General features: G+C 37.4%; 1 protein-coding gene across 1 annotated transcript in view; it reads left to right on the forward strand.

Moving 5' to 3' along the window:
* ULK4 (unc-51 like kinase 4) overlaps window positions 1–20,060 on the forward strand; it is a 195,042-nt gene that overhangs the window by 104,104 nt on the left and 70,878 nt on the right. Inside the window, exon 32 of the mRNA XM_081346237.1 lies at window positions 16,912–17,017. Within this exon, the coding sequence (XP_081202363.1) occupies window positions 16,912–17,017 (106 nt within the window). The remainder of the gene's footprint in view (window positions 1–16,911; window positions 17,018–20,060) is intronic.

The raw sequence follows: 20,060 nt of genomic DNA on the forward strand, positions 1-20,060 counted from the left end.
TGTCTAACAATTTTTGATAAAAGATAATGTTTTCAATAGTATTCATAACCTTTTTTATATTAGCAACCTTCATGGCTAATTCATTCTAGTTTACATAGCAGCATAGCTCATGCTAAATTAACTGAATTTCTTCTGAGAAGTGAAATTAATATGTATGAGTTGTTAAACTGGGAAAGATGGATGACAGAAAAATACAATATTAATGTCAATTTCCAGAAAGAAGCCTAAATGTTACAGATGTGCCTGTTCTTGCTTTATTAATTTTTAAACTTTAGATGGAGTAATTATCCAAGACTCCTTGTATTCATTTTTATTAACAATTTACCGGTACTTGTTAATTAGGAAACCCAAGTATTAATTTAATTTCATTTAAAAATGAGTATCTTCAAATAAAATATGTTAACTATTTCTCCATATTCATAAAAAAATTATAGATTTCACCATGTATTTGTATATATGTAAATGTATGTGATTTTGGATCAATTTTTAATATTGTCTCAGAATACATTTTTCCTGCTAGTATAATTAATGTTAACTACGGTACTGAAAAAATAGGTTTTACCTGTTTAACTCTCTAAAATGAATAATGCCTTTAATAAAAACTAAAATATATGTTAAAATAAGAATGCTTATGTATGTAATCAATTAAGGATAAAAGTTCTGCATTTTTCAATCTGAGGATTTACCATACAGAAATCAGTGGTGTCCTTTTTAGATGACTGACAAGGATTAACCTCCTGGGCTTGTAATTAGTTGGGTAACCTATCTTGTAAGTTCTGCTTATTATTGCTTAATATAAACGTTTGCTCTCCAAATGTTTTGAATTGTAGAACACCTACTTAACAGGGTTCTTCCCAAGCAGAACTGAAAATCTCAACTTTCTTGTTCAGTGACTTTGTTCCCAAAGTTGTGTTCACAGACACAACTCAACTAGATCAAGTTCTTTATTGGAAACTAGGACATATTGTCATGAAATGCAAATTCTACCTACTGCAAGTCATAGTAATATGTGTGTGCGTGTGTGTATACATACATATATATATACTACAGAATTCTGAGTTCTAGTTGTCTTCCTTCTTTTCCAAGCTAATAGGAAATTTGCCATTCTCTTCAAAGCTGTCAGAGGGCAGTTGACAGTTACAGGTAGTCCTCACTTAACAACAGTAATTAAGACCAGAAATGGTTAGCAATGTGATTGTAAAGCATGAGATCATAAGACCACTTCACATTGCAATGCAGTTCTAAACCACCTTTCCCCTCGTTAAGCAAGGATTACAGGTCACTAAGCAAGGACTTCCTCAGAACTTCCTGCTGCTTTCCAACAACCAAAGTCAATGGGGAAACCAGATAGGAAACTTCTTATTGGAAGTCCTAAGCAGGTCACAAGCAAATTGGCAGGCTGTCAACTTGGAAAATGACCATGGCTGTGGCCTTTTCCCCCTATTCATTTTCAGTTAACACATTGAAGGGGGGAGTGGCGATTGCCAGGTGCTTTGCTAGTCAAAATAATCTTTTGTCCCGTGGGAACCAAAGTCATCGGCTGCTCCCAGGACTGCTGCCTGGGCATTTCGTGCAAAGCCTGCCAAGAAGATGTATTGGGGAACGTAGTTGCTTTCATAGCTTTAAAAGTGGGATTTCTTAACTTTGTATTGGGGAATTGTTATGTGTGTCGTCAGACTTGGTTTCACTTTTGACATGCCAATACTTTGTAACTAATGAACATGTCCTATGAGGAATTTCCAAGCCTCGGAGTTCTGCTTTATTTGTCTCTGTCTGTCGGAACCAAGATACAGGCAGATAAATGGCTGTTCCTGGGTGGGGGAGAGTGCATGGATGTCTGCATTGGTGCATATGAGCATCGTTGACTGACTGCTACCAGGTAGGGGAGTGTCCATGGGTGGATGTAGGACAAATACAGTGTTTTCAGGGCTATGGATAGCTGCTGCTGGGTGGAAAAGAGTGCAGCAAGTGGTTGTTGCTGGGTGGGAGATGATGTGTGGGTGATGTGTGGTCCACAAGAACAATTTCCGGCACAGGTAGCTGATGTCAGGGGCAGGAGATTTACTTGAGCGACTTGTGACCATCCCTGCCATCTTCCCCACTGACACAACTTGTGGGAAGCCAGCAATGAAAGACACAAATGGTGATCACATGACTGTAGAATGCTTCAACTATTGTAACCGTGAATTGGATGTTAAGTCCCAAACCTCAATCATAGGACTATAGGGTCACTGCAATGGCTGGAACTTTTAAGTACAACTTGTTCAGCACCATTGCAATTTCAAAATGGTCACTAAACAAATATTAATAAAGAACTACCTCTATTAATAAAGGGACGCGGTGGCTCAGTGGGTTAGGACGCTGAGCTTGTCGATCAGAAGGTTGGCAGTTTGGCGGGTCGAATCCCGAGTGCCGCGTAACAGAGTGAGCGCCTGTTACTCGTCCCAGCTTCTGCCCACCTAGCAGTTCGAAAGCACATAAAAATGCGAGTAGAAAAATAGGGACCACTCCAGTGGGAAGGTAACAGCGTTCCGTGCGCCTTTGGCGTCTAGTCATGCCGGCCACATGACCACGGAGACGTTCTCAGACAAGCGCTGGCTCTTCGGCTTTGAAATGGAGATGAGCACCGGCCCCTAGAGTCGGAAACGACTAGCACGCATGTGCGGGGGAACCTTTACCTTTACCTTTACCTCTATTAATACAATGATCCTCTTGAACCTAGGAATTGTCAGTCTCATCCTTAACATCATAGGTCTTAAATTATTATTTGTAAAAATAATAAATGTTTGATATAGATAGACAGACAGTCCAAACTATCTGTACAGTGTTGTTTACCCTTTAAATAAAGTCTTGAATAAGTGATTTTGTTCTGGCAAGTTTCACACACACACACAAAAATAGTTCTGGAAATTCTAGTAGATTTTTAGCAAACATTGAAGCATATTATAATTTAATTTAGGTAAGGTATTTGCATTTAAGACTATCTGGAAGGTACAGCTGAGAAAGAATAACTGATACCTTTGGCTTGGAAATGTACACTAGGTCAATGTTTTCATCCACAATCCAGTCATGAATGATAGAGATTTTATTATTCCCCTTTCTTCCAGAGTTAGCCATATATTTAAACTGGATTTGGTATTTTAATCTAGCTATCGAGTGCTTCCCAAGGACTTGGGATAGGCAGATGTTCTTTGATGGTGTTAAAGATATTGTTGTAGGATGTAAGATATTCCAACTAAAGGTGTCTTTTGCAATTGACTAGTGTGAATTTGACAAAGCCAATAATGTTCAAGTGTAATTCCAGGATTACCTCCATGGCATCTGTTTACTATTGTTGCTACTTTTGCTTTCATCACAGTCTTTCTACTTCTGTTGTATGTCTTTGTATTTTGTGATTTTCTCCTGTTCTTTCTCTTCTTTTGCTGTCCCCAAGTACGATACATGTTATCCAAATTTCTTTGTCTATCTTATGAACAGTAATTAAGACTAAGGTGTTACGTGGCAGATGCCTGTCTGTTTAAATTCTAAAAGCCTCAAAGTACTTTAACTTCTTCGTTTTCCGTTATTTGTTCTGCTTTGTGGTCCCATTAGTACTGCTTGCAGGGAAATGATTTTTCTTGAAGATCTTTCAATGTACTATTATTGCGACTTTGTTTGTAGTCTGTACAATTTTCTTACAGAAGCTAATTATTATTATGGTATGGCACAAAGACAGCCAGATGTTTACACTGGATTTGGCATTTTTATCTGCCTTTCAAGTCCTTTCTGATGACCTGAGATAAGTAGATGTTGTTGTTTGATAGTATTAAAAGTATTGTTGTAGGATGTAAGCTGTTCCAAACAAAGCTGCTTTTTGCAATTACCTAATGTTCAAATTTTGCTTCAGGGTTACCCCCAGGGCACCTATTACCATTCATACTATCTTTGCTTTCTTTTCCCACAGTCGTTCTGCTTCTATTTTCAAGTCTTTCTATCTTATGATTCCCCCCCCCAGTTCTTTCTTTTCTATTCAGCTGTCTCCAGGTACTGGTAGGTCCACTATTCAGACTTTTATGTCTTTCTTATCAATAGTTGTTAAGTCTAGCCTGTAATGTCGCAGGTGCCTTTCTGCTTGAATTCTAAAGTCTCATTTTAGTTTCATCATTTTCTGTTATCTGTGTATCCACCAGTCCTTGCTTATTTGTATTGGTTAGTATGATCTTGCGGCAGCTAACTAGGTGGTCCGTTATTTCTTCAGCTTCTGTGGAAAGGCAGCATTTGCTATCTGTTGTCTTCTCAATTCTGGCTTTGTATGCCTTGGTTCTTAAGGCTTGTTCTTGTGCAGCCAGAATTAGCTCCTCTTTCTTAAATTTTCCTGCTCTTAGCCATTAGCCATATAATACTTTTGCTGGAATTTTTCTTATCAGGTAGGTTTTAATGTTAACCAATCTTCAATGTCACCTCCTTTTAATATATTAATAAACTGCTTGATAATAAGTGGATGTAGTTCAGTCTCATGCTTTAATAAAAAACCCCTTGCAGTTCATCTTCACTTGGTGCTGACTAGTTTTTGATCTTCTTTCCCCTTTTCTTCACAATTTCTGTTGTTGTTACAAGCCCTTTCATTCAGTGGCGTAGCGTGGGGGGTGCAGGGGGGGCCGGCCGCACCGGGCGCAACATCTGGGGGGGCGCGCTCGCACTCGCAGCTCTCTGCCCCTGCCTGGCTCACTCACTCTCACTGCAGTGCTGGCTGTGCGAATCCGATCCGAGCCGCCGGGTCGCCGCCCACTGTGGAGGGGGGGTGCCAGGCATGCAGTGCGGTGCTTGCCTTACCCCGGGTGCTGACAACCCACGCTACGCCACTGCTTTCATTTCAATTCATTTCAATCAAGTTCCCTTCGTCCAGTGCGCTCGCAAAGGGAGGGTCTTCTCAGGGTGCCGCCGGTAAAAGATTAGGGACGCGGTGGCTCAGTGGGTTAGGACGCTGAGCTTGTCGATCAGAAGGTCGGCAGTTTGGCGGGTCGAATCCTGAGTGCCGCATAACAGAGTGAGCGCCTGTTACTTGTCCCAGCTTCTGCCAACCTAGCAGTTCGAAAGCACGTAAAAATGCAAGTAGAAAAATAGGGACCACTACGGTGGGAAGGTAACAGCGTTCCGTGCGCCTTTGGCGTCTAGTCATGCTGGCCACATGACCACGGAGACGTCCTCGGACAAGCGCTGGCTCTTTGGCTTTGAAACGGAGATGAGCACCGTCCCCTAGAGTCGGAAACGACTAGCACCTTTACCTTTACCTTTACCTTAACACCCAGGGGGAGGGCCTTTTCTGTGGGTGTGCCTCCCCTCTGGAACCAGCTGCCCGTGGAGCTCAGGACTGCCCCTGACCTACGTTCATTCCGCCGAGACCTGAAGACTTGGCTCTTTGAGCTCTCTGGCCCAGGCTGAGAATTTTAACTGGGGTTTTATTTTCAGGGATAATTTAATCTTTTATTTGTCTTTTAACTTTGTATTTTGTATTGGTGTGATTTTAAAACGCCCTGTAAACCGCCCTGAGTCCTTCGGGAAAGGGTGGTATATAAATCTAATAAAATAAAAATAATTAAATAAATAAATTTCTTATCCATCTCCTTTAGTTTTTGTATTTTTATGGGTTGTCCCATAGCTGCAACCATAATGGCACTGTTTCTTCTTTGTCAGATGTTGGCTGGTTCACTGCACTCTCTCCATGGTAGAAACATTTGTGATTGTACTGAAATTGGAGATTCTGCCTATAGAGTGCAGTTAGATTTTTTCTGTCTGCTGATCTTCACTATAACTTATTTGCTGCTTTATTATTTCAAAAGCTTCCTTAATCTCCCTTGTTTCTAGGTAACATTTCTTGATAAGGTATTCTTTGGTCTTCTTGTTCTTCAGCTTCTTTTCTTTCATTGTTCCAACTTGCTTATATCTGATTTTAGCTTGCTGATTTTATTTTCCATCTTGATGTACCATTTTGGTGGTGCAGTGTTTGACCTTTTTTCTTCTTTGTTCATTTTGCATTTCAGGAATTCAGTTATAACTGCAGCTGTGCTGTACATTAATTGTATTGTTATTATGGTTTGCTTCACAGTCAGCCAGATGTTCAGACTGGGTTTGGCATTATAGTCCACCTATTGAGTCATTATTATTATTATACTGGCATTTTGCAGTAACACTTACTGTATAGACCAGAGGATAATATAGTATAGCAATTGCAATCTGCATGAAGGAATAACCATACTTCTGTCTGTCCATAATTATCAAAATTTTCCTGTAGCATTACTGCCCCATTCTCAGACATAAAATAAGAAGTTGGACAAAATATAATACAGTATTTGCCCTCATTCCATCCTTATAGTGACTCCTCATAGAAATCCAAATCCAGCTTAATATCCAAGAACAGTAAGCTGTTCAAGGGGTGCTGCTGTCTTTTGAAAACTTAAAAGAGGGCTATTTACCCAGCCATCATATTCTATTCCCATATACTGCTTTAATGTAGAAATGGTTGTGTCAGAGTTGGCAGCAGGACACATGCTTTATAAACCATGGACGACTCCCAGTCTTTGCCTTTATGTTCCTATCCCAAGACAGGGGTCAGCAACCTGAAACAGTGAAAGAGCCACTCGGAACCGGTTCCCTCACAAAAGGAAAAACTGGGAGCCGCAAAAAATGTGTGTGCATGCGCGTATATGCGCAGAACAGGGTTTGACTGAAGAGTGGAGCCAAGGCGAGATATGCACCTACCCTGCATATTTGAATTGATTGGTTGAACTTTTTTAGTCCCACTTTTTTTTTTTGGACTGCACATGGCAGAGGACTGGGAGCCGCAGGAGACGGCTGAAAGAGCCGCATGCGGCTCCGGAGCCGCGGGTTGCAGACCTTTGTCCCAAGAAAAGCAGTTTCTAAACAGCACAATATTATTTAGGAAAAGGATCACTTGGCAATTGAAACCTGATGGTTCTGGTTTTGCACCCATAGTGCATGGCCACGTGAGAGCAGACCTCTGCTCCCCATAGCTAGTTTCGTCCTGCCAGGGGAACCCTAGATGGGTTTGAAGTCACCCAGAAGAGGTCACCCTGAAGGAGGGGTGCTCCGTTGATTACGAAGCGATGGCAATCGCTTCATTTGTCCCAGGGAAGCCCTCCAAACCCAACAGGAGAAAGGCTAGCCACATGCCAGCGTCTAGCCCAAGCTACCTGCAGCTGAAGTCCAAGAGCACTAACCAGAACGTTGGTGAACAGCATGCTTGGAATTGGTTGAGAGTATTTGATCTTGTCTCCCTTATTTTGCAAGTAAGTTCCTGGGAAATATCCCCAAAGCAAACAACCTCCGAAAGTGAGGGGAGGGGACTACATTCCCATTCCCCCATAGATGGAAGCGGCAAATTAACCATTAAAGAGGAAAGAAACATGATAGGGAATCATTTTTGGAAGCTGCAAAAGGATACGGTGTGGGAAAGTTTCAAGATGTTGCAGATAGACAGACAGAGGACAATGGTGTTGGAGGGGATCAAGCCACAGTCTCATCGGTTGCTGCAGGAGGCCAGAAGATGACGCGTGCCGCCCTAAGAAGAGCGAGACGAGAGCAAGAGCAAGACCAGCAGAAAGTTATGGAATCTTCAAAGTGTGCTTACAGTGAAGATGTAGGAGGAGAGCGGGCTAAAGAAGTTTTGGGGGTCATGACAGAGGTGCTCCAAAAGTTTTGGGGCGTTAAGATTGCTGATTAAATTTTTAGATTAGAATGTCAATGGAGTAAAATTATTATAGAGGAGAAAGAAAGTTTTTTTTCCTCTTTTTTAATATTTTACACAATTTAAGATTGATGTTATTTGCTTGCTAGAAAAGTATATTAGGGTTATGGACTTAAACTATGTGTTGAACTAAGAGTGGGTATGTAAGCTCCTAATTAACAACAAGTTGTCTTAGAGATTGCCTAAATTTTTTTTTATATACTCTTTTTATTTGAACTTTTATTTGAACTTAAGGATGATTTGGAACTGTGAGACATTTGGCGTGATACATGCAAGAACTATTTTTGATTATAGTTTAGTTTGGTCGGAGATTATTAAGATTAACAGAGATAAGCGCTTTTGGTGCGTAACTGAGAATTTGTTTGGAAATTAGAGAAAGGTGGGAGAATGCAAATAGCAGGTGAAAGTTTTTTTTTCTTTTCCTTTTTTTTTTTGAAATTAATATGAATAAGGACTGGGATTAAGAAAATTTATTTTGAGTAAAGATCTTTTTCTGTTTTCCTCTTTTTCTTTTCTACTTTATTTGTAATATTAATATTGTTTGTACTCATTTTATATGAGCTAGAGAGAGATAGAATTTATAGTTTATTGTTGATAACATAGGGGTGTTTATGTTTGTTTTTTGATTTTATGCCCTGTATTTAGCTCTGGGAAGTCGGGGGGGGGGGAGGAGGGAGTGGGGGAGAGGGATAGGGGTGGGGGAGGGGGGGATTAAAGTCAAAATGTATTGTAAAACTTTTTAAATAAAAAAAAGAGGAAAGAAACATATTGAAATTAAATTTTAAATACTACAATCTGATCAAACTTCAAAACTAAGATACAAAAGGTAAAAATATTGGGATGATGTAAGGAAAGGAAAAGTTTGAACTTTAAAGACAAATTAAGTTTGAAAAGATTTAGGATTAAGGAATGATTGAAATATTAAGGGGAAATTAGGCTTAATGAGAACTTTGAAAAAAGGATAGTGATTCAATCATTTTTTACAAATAAAAGTGAAATATAAATTTCAATATATTACAGGGTTTCACAATTATCAAAGAAGCAAGACTGCTAGTTTTTCAGTTCATCTGGAACAGTGACCATCACCAACCTTGTTAACCTTTCCCTGAATTGTTACTTTGTTACTCTCTACCCTTTGTCACTACAAATCCACCTTGTCTTCCATAGGTTTTTGTTAATTCACCCTCAGTCCCATGTTGTCAGTTCTCACTTTTTTCCATTCCCTTCTCAACATTTTTTGTTGGGGGCAATTGTTGGGGGCAATTAAGCTGACTTTGTAATAATGCCGCTTGGGGTGTGTGTGAAAACCCTAGTAAGCAGGCATATACATAGAATGAAGGCTACTGCTAAGCTTGTAAGCCACCCTGAGTCTTCGGAGAAGGGCGGGATATAAATGGAATTAAAAAATAATAATACAGGAATAGATGAAGATCATATTCTGGACTCTCAGAAGATTTGAAAAAAAGCTGGAAGGGGAGTGGATTATAGGAACATATGTATGCAGAGTAGGTCCATGCCCCAACTAATATTATTATTATTATTATTATTATTATTATTATTATTATTATTATTATTATTACTTGAATTTTTCTTTTTTAATAATTTATAAGGAAAGTAAAAGCAAGCTTGCAGGGAGAAATTTTAAGCCACAGAAATTATTAATAATGCTCTTGAGCAATATTGATATTTTCCCCTTTTATACTTATACTTGAATAGCAGCACTCCAAACTTAGTATATTGCATTGATTACCTTTTAAATATTTTCTGACTTTTTCTGAAAACATTCAGTTTTCTGGTTGGGATGCTATTTGTGGTGTCAACGCTGCTAACATTGAATGTTCTTGCTTTGACAAAAGATGAAGAAGCAGCTATTTCATATGTTAAACCTGTGTGTTACTATTAAAGCTAGAATTAGTTATTGCTGGGAGGGAGGAGAAAGAATGTCTCTCAAGGCCGTTATGAAATAAGATAAGAATTTGGCAGGTTGTCTAACAGAAGGGAAAACTGACCCTTCAAATTAATTGGAGAATGTGATTGATGACAGCAATGAAAAGGAGGAGAATTGAACTTAATATATTGTGCTACGGGGGAGGGGAATTCAGACTCTAGCTTCTCCTAGCAAGGATTGAAGATGTTGTAGGGCTAATAAAAGACTTTTAAGGTAAACAATGCTTCAGAGTCCTTTGAAAAGCTCATTCCATTGGAAACTTGATCTGTGACCTAATATCTATAAGAAATTTCGTTTGACATCTTGCGCTAATTATATGTATTTCCCCTGATTCCTAGTAAATCATATCTTATTATTCCGTTATATATGATCTACACTTTAACAAAGCAAGGACGTTTATAGGTTCACTGCATGCACATTTAAGGAATATATCTTTAAACTTCAGGCAAGGATCCAGGAGGAGGATTTTTTTCATGATGCTTTTCTTTCCTAAGATATCATGATATCAGAATAGTATGGATAATAGGTAGAGCTGAAAATATGAACTCATAGAAATTTAGGGTTTTGTAAAAATAAAAATAGGAAGCTTTCCTATACTGAGTCAAGTTGAATATTATCTAAATTAGTATTATTTATGTTAATTGAAAGCAACTCTTAGAGTTGCAGAAACAGTTCTGTTCTGGATCAATCACAGTTATATAGTTATATTAGTTAAATTCATATATTTTTCAGACAGCATTTCTGACCTAGAAAAATACAGTTTTTAAAACAATTTTATGAAAAGCGAGTTATTTTTTTAAGTGAACTGATTTACATTTTCTTTTATAGAACCATTTCTACTTTTGTAGATTCCTTGTGATATATTCCAGGCCTTGTGATAGATTCCAGGCAGAATGAAATTAAAATTCACTACATATAGCTGTCATTAAGACTAACATGGATTGCTGTGCAGTAGCATATTGCTGAAAGAAAGTAGTCTAGCAATTTTGAGCAATAATAATGGAGTTTGAAAAAAGACTGAAGGCACAAATAAACTTCTATTAATAACAAATGGGAAAGAAAGAAATGTCTAGTGCAGTTTGTTTAATGTGGGATTCTCCAGAGACTGGAGATTATGTGTTCTGCCCTTCATATTTAATACAGCTCTAGAGGGGGCTGATTGGGTAGGTGCCATCTCCCTAGCAAGCATGAATAAGGGTCTAATTATATCTTAATGATCTCTTCAACTATGAAAGCAAAATCTATGTTTCTGCAAATAGTTACTCTAGTAGAGTTGCAAGACTTGAAAAATGTAAATTATACTTCTCTAATCTCAAGAGGAATGCATTTTGAAAAATGACAAAATTGTCATTTCAGTAGATAGTAGTTAAGGAACTATAATCAAACAGTTTTGTAAAAACCAAGTGAAAAAGCATGTTTAATGGAACATGATTAGATTCAATATCAATGCGGTCACAAACATTAAATTATCCTATCTTAAAACTAATCTAAAATCATTGTCAGAATCCTATCAGGTTACTTTTTAGAGATATCAAAACATATTAGGAACTAAACTTAGATGAAGTTTTCTCTTTGAAACATAATTGTCAATTATAAATCAACAATTTTCCTAAATACAATCATTCATATATGTAAATGTGTGGAAATAAAATAATATGAAGTAGAGTTATGATTTGAAGATGGTTTCATATAATGGTTTGTTTAATCAATAAATGAATCACTATTCAATACAGTTTTCCTCCAAAACAATTTTATTTCAATAGGGGCTTTCAAAGAATTATACTGTACTCAGTACAGAATGATATACGGTATGTCTTTTCTCTAGACAGACCTATCCCAGGTTCTTTCAACCTATCCTTATAGGATGTATCCTCAAATCCTTGTATCTTCTTTATAGCCTTGTTGAAAATGTGTCCTAACTTGTCGATATTTTCTGGAAATGTGCCCAGAATTGTATACACCAGAGTGCAAAAAGAGGGTAATTAGAATGCCATGCCTCTTTGATAAAGTACTTCTTTTAGTGCAATCCAGAATCCTACTAACTTTTCTAGTTTTCTTCAGTTTTGTTAAAAGATGTCACAGCAATGCCGTATAGATTTAATAGAACGACTAGGGGTGACATGATAGTGTTCTAATATCTCAGGGGTTGCCACAAAGAAGAGGGAGTCAAGCTATTCTCCAAAGCACCAGAAAGCAGGACAAGAAGCAATGGATGGAGAGAAGCAACCTAGAACTAAGACAAAATTTTCTGACAGAACAATTAATCTGTGGAACAGCCTGCCTCTGGAAGTTGTGAATGCTCCAACAGTTGAAGTTTTTAAGGAGAGACTAGACAACCATTTGTCTGAAATGGTATAGGGTTTCTGCCTAAGCAGGGGTTTGGACTGGAAGACCTCCAAGGTCCCTTCCAATTATGTTATTTTATTCTAGATTCAACAGTCCATACACAAACTGATATAATAACTTAATATCATTCTCTTAATATATTAATAAAATGGCATGCTTCTTACCTGACTAGCATATGTATTAGTTCTGGTTTATAATAAGAGAAATTCAAATTGCCTGAGATTTCATTTCTAGTTTCTCTGTTCTATTGAATTCATACTTGGAAATCAAATATATGAAAGCAAGTACTACCGGTATATAAAAAGTTATGGTCTTATTAAATAGAGAACAGGAAATGCTAATCTCTGAAATCATTTGGATTTTAGTGTGAATCTGCCAAATTACAGGTAGTCCTTGACTTATGACCAAAATTGAGCCCAAAATTTCTGTTGTTAAGTGAGACATTTGTTAAGTGAGTTTTGCCCCATTTTATGACCTTTCTTGCCACAGTTGTTAAGTGAATCACTGTAGTTAAGTGAATCTGGCTTCCTTATTGACTTTGCTCGTCAGAAGTTCGCAAAAGCTAATCACATGATCACGAGACACTGCAACCATCATGAGTCAGTTGCCAAGCGTCAGAATTTTAATCACATGACCATAGGGTTGGTGCAATGATCATAAGTGTGAAAAATGGTCGTAAGTCACTTTCTTCAGTGCTATTGTAACTTTGAACAGTCATTAAATACGGTAAACCATTGTAAGTCGACTACCTGTATTTCATAAGAAAAAGGAAAATATCATCTAAATTCCAGGTTTTGTATTCAGCAATTTTTTTTCCATCTCACAGATTCACATAAAGATTTACAGCTGCTGCTATTCGTTCTTGTCCTTGAGCTGCCCAGTATTTCTACATATAGTGCATTCAGAAAGTATTCAGACTCCCTTCATTTTTGTCAATTTTATGCGTATGTTTCTTATATCTCCTACTTTGTATTTGGGTTTTCCATTTTTTCCATCATTCTCTACTTCACTTAAGTTTTTTCCCTCTTTCTCTACTTCCTACCTCCTTATATGATTGGTGGTTTGCTTGGAATCAGGTTGTAAAGTTCTTGAAAACTGCCCCCCCTCTCCTCTCAATTTTAGTTTAAAGCCTTCCTGATAAGATGAGCCAGTTATTTTCTGAATATATTCTTTGCAATTCTTGTGAAGTTCGCTCCATCCCTTGCCAGTAGTCCTTCATGTAGGCAATGCAGGCCATTGTCTAGGAAACTGAAGTTCTCTTGACAATACCAATTTTAGGCCAATGGTTTGTTTCTAAAAGCCTTTGCTTTCTCATTGGATTTTAGCCTTTTGTTGGAAGTATAGATGAAAGCACCACTTGAGTTTCTAATTCTTTAACTTTCTTCCCTAGCTGTTCGTAATCTTTTGTTTATTGTTTTTAGATTCATTGTGTCATTGCTCCCCATGTGTGGGAGAAGAAAGGGGATTGCTTATTTTTAGTAAGTTTCTCAGTTACGTCTTTGATTTTCATTCAGGGAGACAACATACCTCCCTAGATTGACTGTTCAGTCTGCAGACTATAGTTTCTGTTCACAAAGAATTGAATCTTCTATCACCAATATTTGTCTTTTTTTTCGTAGGAAAGTCTCGGATACTATTCTTCCTGTCACAGAGATACTGGGTTGTGTCTCCTTTTTAGAAACTATTGATGACTACTTTTATAGGTGTTTGCGTACTTTCTTCCATGGGGAGGCTATAACAGCAATTGTTCAGATCCAGAGGGGCTTCGCTGGAGTGGGCTAGGGTAGATAGAAGGGGCTTTGCTCTTGGTTGTTCTTTTCTTCTAAAAGTGACATGTTTCCATCGGTCTTCCTTTTTAAGTTCATATATAGAGTCAATTTTTTCAAAAGTTGTTTGTTCCCTGTTGTGTTCAATTTGGGTGTATTGATTTTCTTTTTGTTGCCTGGCCATTGCTGGGGTTTTCAGGTATGATGTGTTGATCTGTGTGCTTAGTTGATGCTTATCTGCTCTGCTGCACTGCTCTCAGCCACAGCTGTGGACACTCCAACTTGCTGTCATACTTAACTCTGCACCGCTGCTGCTCAGTTGGCCTGTTCTGGCTATTCCGCTCCTCTACCACTTACCTCTGCACAGCTGCTGCTCAGGGCCCACCATGCTGCTCTCAGCCGCTGGTCTGCGGCCACCTATCTTCATTTCACCTCTACTCAGTGGCTTCCTTGCACCTCACTGCCTCCGCTCCGCCGCCAGAGTAGGTTGGCTGGGCCTTCTCAGCTGGGCTGCTGGGCCACCTATCAGCTGTGCCATCTCTCAGTTGGAACACAGGGCCACCTTGTCAAAGGATTCCCCCCCCCCAATTTTTTAAAAAAAAAGTTCTAGAAATTTACTTTCATAATTCTCAAAATTTAGAAGATTTTTTTAAAAGAAAATGTAAACTGAATTTTCTATTTTTAGATGTTAAGTCTTCTAGAATAATAGAGTAACAGCGTTGAAGGGACCTATACTATTTTGAACAAAGGACTCTCAAAAACCTCCAGTGATGGGACACCCACACCTCTGAAGTCAAGCCATTCAGCTGGTTAATTGTTTACATTGTCAGGAGTTCTGGGAGTTCTGAGTCCTCTTTTTGGTCCCTTCTGTAGTTAATTTTGATGTTGCCCTCTTGATATAGTTTGAAGTCCACAGATGTATTAAGAAATGTCAGGTGAATAAAATTTGGAAAGGAAAACAAAATCCTAGCTGAAATTAAAAAAAAATAGTATCTCAACTGAGAGTAAAAAATGAAATGTCAGCTTGTTGTTAGCGTTACTTGTATTTAGTCAGACAGCTTTGTAATCTGTGCTTGATATAGTCCATATTTTCCTCTATAACTAATTTGATTGTAGTTGATATTCTTTTGATTTCATTTAGAGAATCAGTATCCAAACATGCCCTAACAGTACATCTAGTTTATGTAGCAATCATTTGAATATGCTCATGATTGCATGTGGAACAAAACAGAACAGTAGCACAACCGAGAGTAACCCAACTCAGATATTTGCTGAATAATACTACCTTCCAGTACTTTTTTAAAGTCAAAAGCCTTGCATCTACTTGATCTGCTTATAAATTGGAACAATGTTATCTTAGCAGAAGTAATTTAGTTCTCACTTTGCCACACTGTGTATTTGCCTAACTTGAGACATGGCTTTGGGGCTTTTCTCTTCTGTTCAGAGGATGGACAGCTCACAGGATGATGACCTGCTTCAGTTGCAGCCAACATTCTTTCTAAATCAGAAATTAGAGGCATAAATCCTTTACTGTATGAAAACACAGGACTGAGCTTCAGTAAGTTGTATAAAGTTGGCTCTGTTATTTCCAGATCTGTTTCTTTCTGGCCACTTTATTGCTGGAAAGTCACACTCTTAGCTTTGATTTTCCACAGTCTTTGTTGTTTCTGGGTCTATATTGTTTTCCAATTCATCTGCTATTTTAAAAACAGATTCCTTTTGTGAGTTTAAAATATTTAGAGTTGGTTTCTTCAAAATGTTTTTCATAGACTTTATGAGTTCATCATCACCTTTGAGAAACAAATTTGACTAGAGATTGCATGTTGCTGAGCAGTCTCCCCACCGTCCCCCCAGTATCAGCCACCTCCTTTTCTGTAATCTGATATGTTGTTACTCAGTGAAGTAGATAATAAAGAAATAAGGATAGCTTCTGACTGTTTTGATCCAAGTTAATAAAATACAGATTCCCTACAGTGAATATTCAGTAAAATATAGCCAAAATATAGCAATTTTCGCCATCCAGAAATGCATGCTGTGTTTTCATATGAAAATACAGAAATTAATAAGAGCAACCAAATAAATCAAAGAGAAAGCAGAAAGAGCAGGTAAAGTCCACAGGGGGTTGAAATAAATCAGCATTCAGCCAGCCAATTAACATTTAAAGATAAAAACAAAAACCAAACTTCAAAAAGTGATGTTGAAAGTGTCAAGTTTGCTAATGAAAATGCTCTGCCAGTAGGAAGAAATTTAAAAGTCACTTGATTCTCCAGTTATTCCCACAAGAAGTTGCAATCTTCAAGATTCCCCCTTCTGGGTGGGTCCACGGTGGTCCAAAAGTTTTCTTGGGTCATTCCTAAGTGCCCCCATTCAAATCCAGGGGGCAGGGCTGCCAATGAGCTAGCTCTGGCAGCAAACACAACAGATCGTGGGTAAGAGAAAGAAAAATTCTCACCCTATAGCAGCCATCTTGGGGAGGGTTCCCCCCCCCCCAGCTCTCTTGGGGAGAGCTTCCCTACCCCCCAAAAGTAGATATTCTGACACAGATACTAGCCATAGTGTGTTCCATTTCTTGGCAAGATCTACTAATCAAAAGCTTAATTATAGCTACCAAGGAATGCTATCAAATTTTCACAAGATCTGAGTTTGTATCAAAACTGCAAGGAAGTTTGGTAAATTGTATTGTCTGTGAGAATATTACATAAAACAATAGCAATTATTTTTACAGTCTGTATTGATATTCTTAAAATTAATGTTAAGTTCACTGATAGTTTATTTGTTTGCTTTTGCTGTTAATGGGCTAGAGAAATGATAAGAGAAGAGCAAATATTTGAACCTAGAAACTTAATGGAGATCAGCTGTTGTCTCCTGCTGTAATGTAGGATTAGCCTGACCCTAATTCAGTTAAAATGGTAAGCACTTAAAAGTAAAATGTGTATCCAGTTTCTTTATTGAGTCCTAGTTATCTTGCAACTATGAAAACCATCTAATTCTTTCTTCATTGGTTCTATTTAGGATTCTGAGATTGCCTCAGAGGGGCCTTCTTTGAAATGAGTTGACCTAGTTTATACCTGAAATAACTTTTTTTCTTAAAATGTATTTAATTACAGGAGCATCAGGGTGCACTGTTGGGAAATACAGTACAGAGCGCAGTTGTAGTCATAAATTATTTGGTATCTTATAAAAATGTGAACATGGCATTACTTTATGAACAAGGTATGTAATTTTATCATTTTATGTTCACTATTCTTCTGTACAATTCTTTGTTCTTGTTCTGTAATAAATTTGGTAAACTTGATTATGAATACTATTCATAATTTTAAAGAAAACTTTGTAGAAGAAATTGTCTCACATCAGAGTTTAGTATTTCTAGTTGTTACATTTGTTGTACTCTAGCAAATATGATAGGCAGTTTTTCTTTTAGCTGCAGATAATCCTCCTTAACAACTATAATTGGGATTAAAAACTATCACTAAGTGATGCTGTCATAAAGCAAAAAGTGCCATGCCAACTTAAAATGGCAATTCTGGCTGTTAAGCAAATCACATCTGCTCATTAATTATGTCATATGACTACCATACAACTTCCTGCCAGTTTCCCATTTTGGAAAGCTAGAAGGAAGGTCGCAAATGATGATTGGGATTCTGTGACTATCAGAATTATGTGCTGGTTGCAATCATGATCACATGACCACAGGGATGCTGTGATGACCTCAGCATACAGCTATAAATTTCATTCACTGCTATCAACACTTTTGAATGGTTGCTAAATGAACAGTCACTAAATTAGGACTACATATAGTTGTAGAACTGAGTGGAGATGGTCACTTGCAGTACATCTATTCTCATCTCCATCTCTAAACTTCAGAGAAAGGCTTGGACTATATTTAATTGCTGCATAGTTAGATTGGCTAGGGAAGCCTAGCAGTCATCACCAAATCAGGTAAGACGCCAAAAGAAAATATTGGCATTAATTCCTACTCAGAAGGACATTCAAGTTAAGGTCCTTAGAGGAATGTTCTACTCTCTGGTCCTCTTCTTGAGAAACACTAGTGAAAGAGACTGAGCATCATTTTTTAGGGCAGGTGTAGGCAACCTTGGCTCTTTTATGACTCGTGGACTTCAACTCCCAGAATTCTGGGAGTTGAAGTCCACGAGTCATAAAAAGAACCAAGGTTGCCTACCCCTGCTTTAGGGATATCTTCAGATACCAGTGCCAAGGGAAGTGGTATTGATATATTGTTCTGAAAGAAAAAGAAGATATATAGTTATATGTTTTGTTTGGTCAACAGAACTGATGGAAAGCTATATATTCTCAGTTGCAATACAATTCTGCAAGTTTCAAATACTGTTTTCATTGCATATCTTGCTTGTGAAATAGAAGAATCACTCATAAGTCAGCAAGAAATAACTAGCTTTTATCATAGTACAAAAGTGAAATATAATTTTTAATACTCAATCTTGTATCTCTAACATGCCATTCTATGTACAAACTTACAATAATAATGTGTTAATTACAATCACATATATTATTTACTTGGTAAATTATACATTAATATAGTAATTATACATTAATATTTATAAGTTACAATTATGTAAAATATGTAATCTCTAAGTTGAAGCCATTTACTATTTACTATTCCATCCAAATTTTATTAATTTAAGCATTAATGATTGTCCTTCAACTTGAAGCCTTCTTAAAGGAGCTTAATCAATAATTAAAAAACAGAAGGCCCCCACATTCAGGTTTACTATATAAATAAACACAAGATAATAGGAAAAGAAAATCAGATAAGAAAGGAAAACATGATTATAATATCAGTTCCAGAGCTGATTACTTACTCTTATTTTTTTCGTATAAGGTAGTTGGTTTTGATAGCCATTGTGAGGAGGGGTCTCCAGTTCAGCTGGTCATAGGAAGGGGAAATAGTTTCCCATTATTTTCTTATTTTCATTATTTTCTTCTTCCTCATAAAATAAAATGATTGAGCCAGTACTTTATGAGAAGAACCATACTGTTGGAATATTATCGCTATTTATGTAGTTATTTAGTAAATATATATGGGCGTCCATCTCATGTACATGACTCTAGATAGCCAGTTGTTTAACTAACAAATAAAAACAAAGTAAAAGGCAACCAGTAAATAAATAAATAAATAAGTTAAAACAGCATAGAACATCAGCTCATAATAAGCAAATACTGTGGAATCTGTATAACCATACTACAGGTTCATCCACACTATCTGGGCGCCTGGTTTGATAGCAAGGCCAAGTATTTAATGCTTTGCAAAAGGCCAGCACGGTGAGGCAAAACTTATCTTTGGAGTATTATATTTTAAAAGGAGTGCACTGTAGCAGAATAAGCCTTGCTTGGTCCCACCAGATAACATTTTAATTACTTGAATTATCCAGGATACAGTTGTTATCTGATAGATCTGAATTGTGTTTGGAGACTTATAATGATAAGACATTCAATTATGGGGCAATAGTCAACTTGGATCTCCTGCTTGATTAGTGAACTTTTGCTTTCGGCTTTTCATGATCTGGTTGTGATAATTGGATGTTGGAAAGATAATTGAATTCCGTGGTTAACGATGCTGAGTTTGTCAACTGGAAAGCTGATAGTCCAGGTTCGAGACTTGAGTGCTGCGCAGCAGAGTGAGCTCCCATTACTTGCCCCAACTCCAGCCCACCTAGCAGTTTGAAAGCATGAAAACGCAAATAAATTAATAGATACCACTTTGATGGGAAGGCAACGGTATTCCATGCACCTTGGCATATAGTCATGCTGGCCACAAGACCACAGAAGTATTTTTAGACAACACTGGCTCCCTCAATCAAGAAATGAAGATGAGCACTGCCTCCTAGAGTCAGACATGACTGGACAGGGAAAACTTTTACCTCCCTTTAGATATAAAAAGGGCCTCTAGGTGGTTTGATAACATTAGGAATATAAAACTTGAATAATTTTGTTTTTAATATTGATTCTTAAGTATAGTACCTAGATAATTTTGATCTTGGTAATTAATAGAAACTGTTGGTTGCTCTTGAGGCAATAAGAAAAACTCCCTTCTACAAATTACATTTAGTTATAAAGAAGCACAATCATTTGGAAAAAATATTTTGTAAAGAAAATTTACAAGCTACTAATTCATGGTGGTATTGCTACTCCATTTCTATTTTCTTTGTCCAAAGAGTTCCATAGATTTTCTTGTTTCATCTTACAATCAAAATAGTCCTGCTTTGGTACTTCCCAGATA

Source organism: Vipera berus, assembly GCF_964194415.1.
Source record: "Vipera berus genome assembly, chromosome: Z".
NCBI classification, from domain to species: domain Eukaryota; kingdom Metazoa; phylum Chordata; class Lepidosauria; order Squamata; family Viperidae; genus Vipera; species Vipera berus.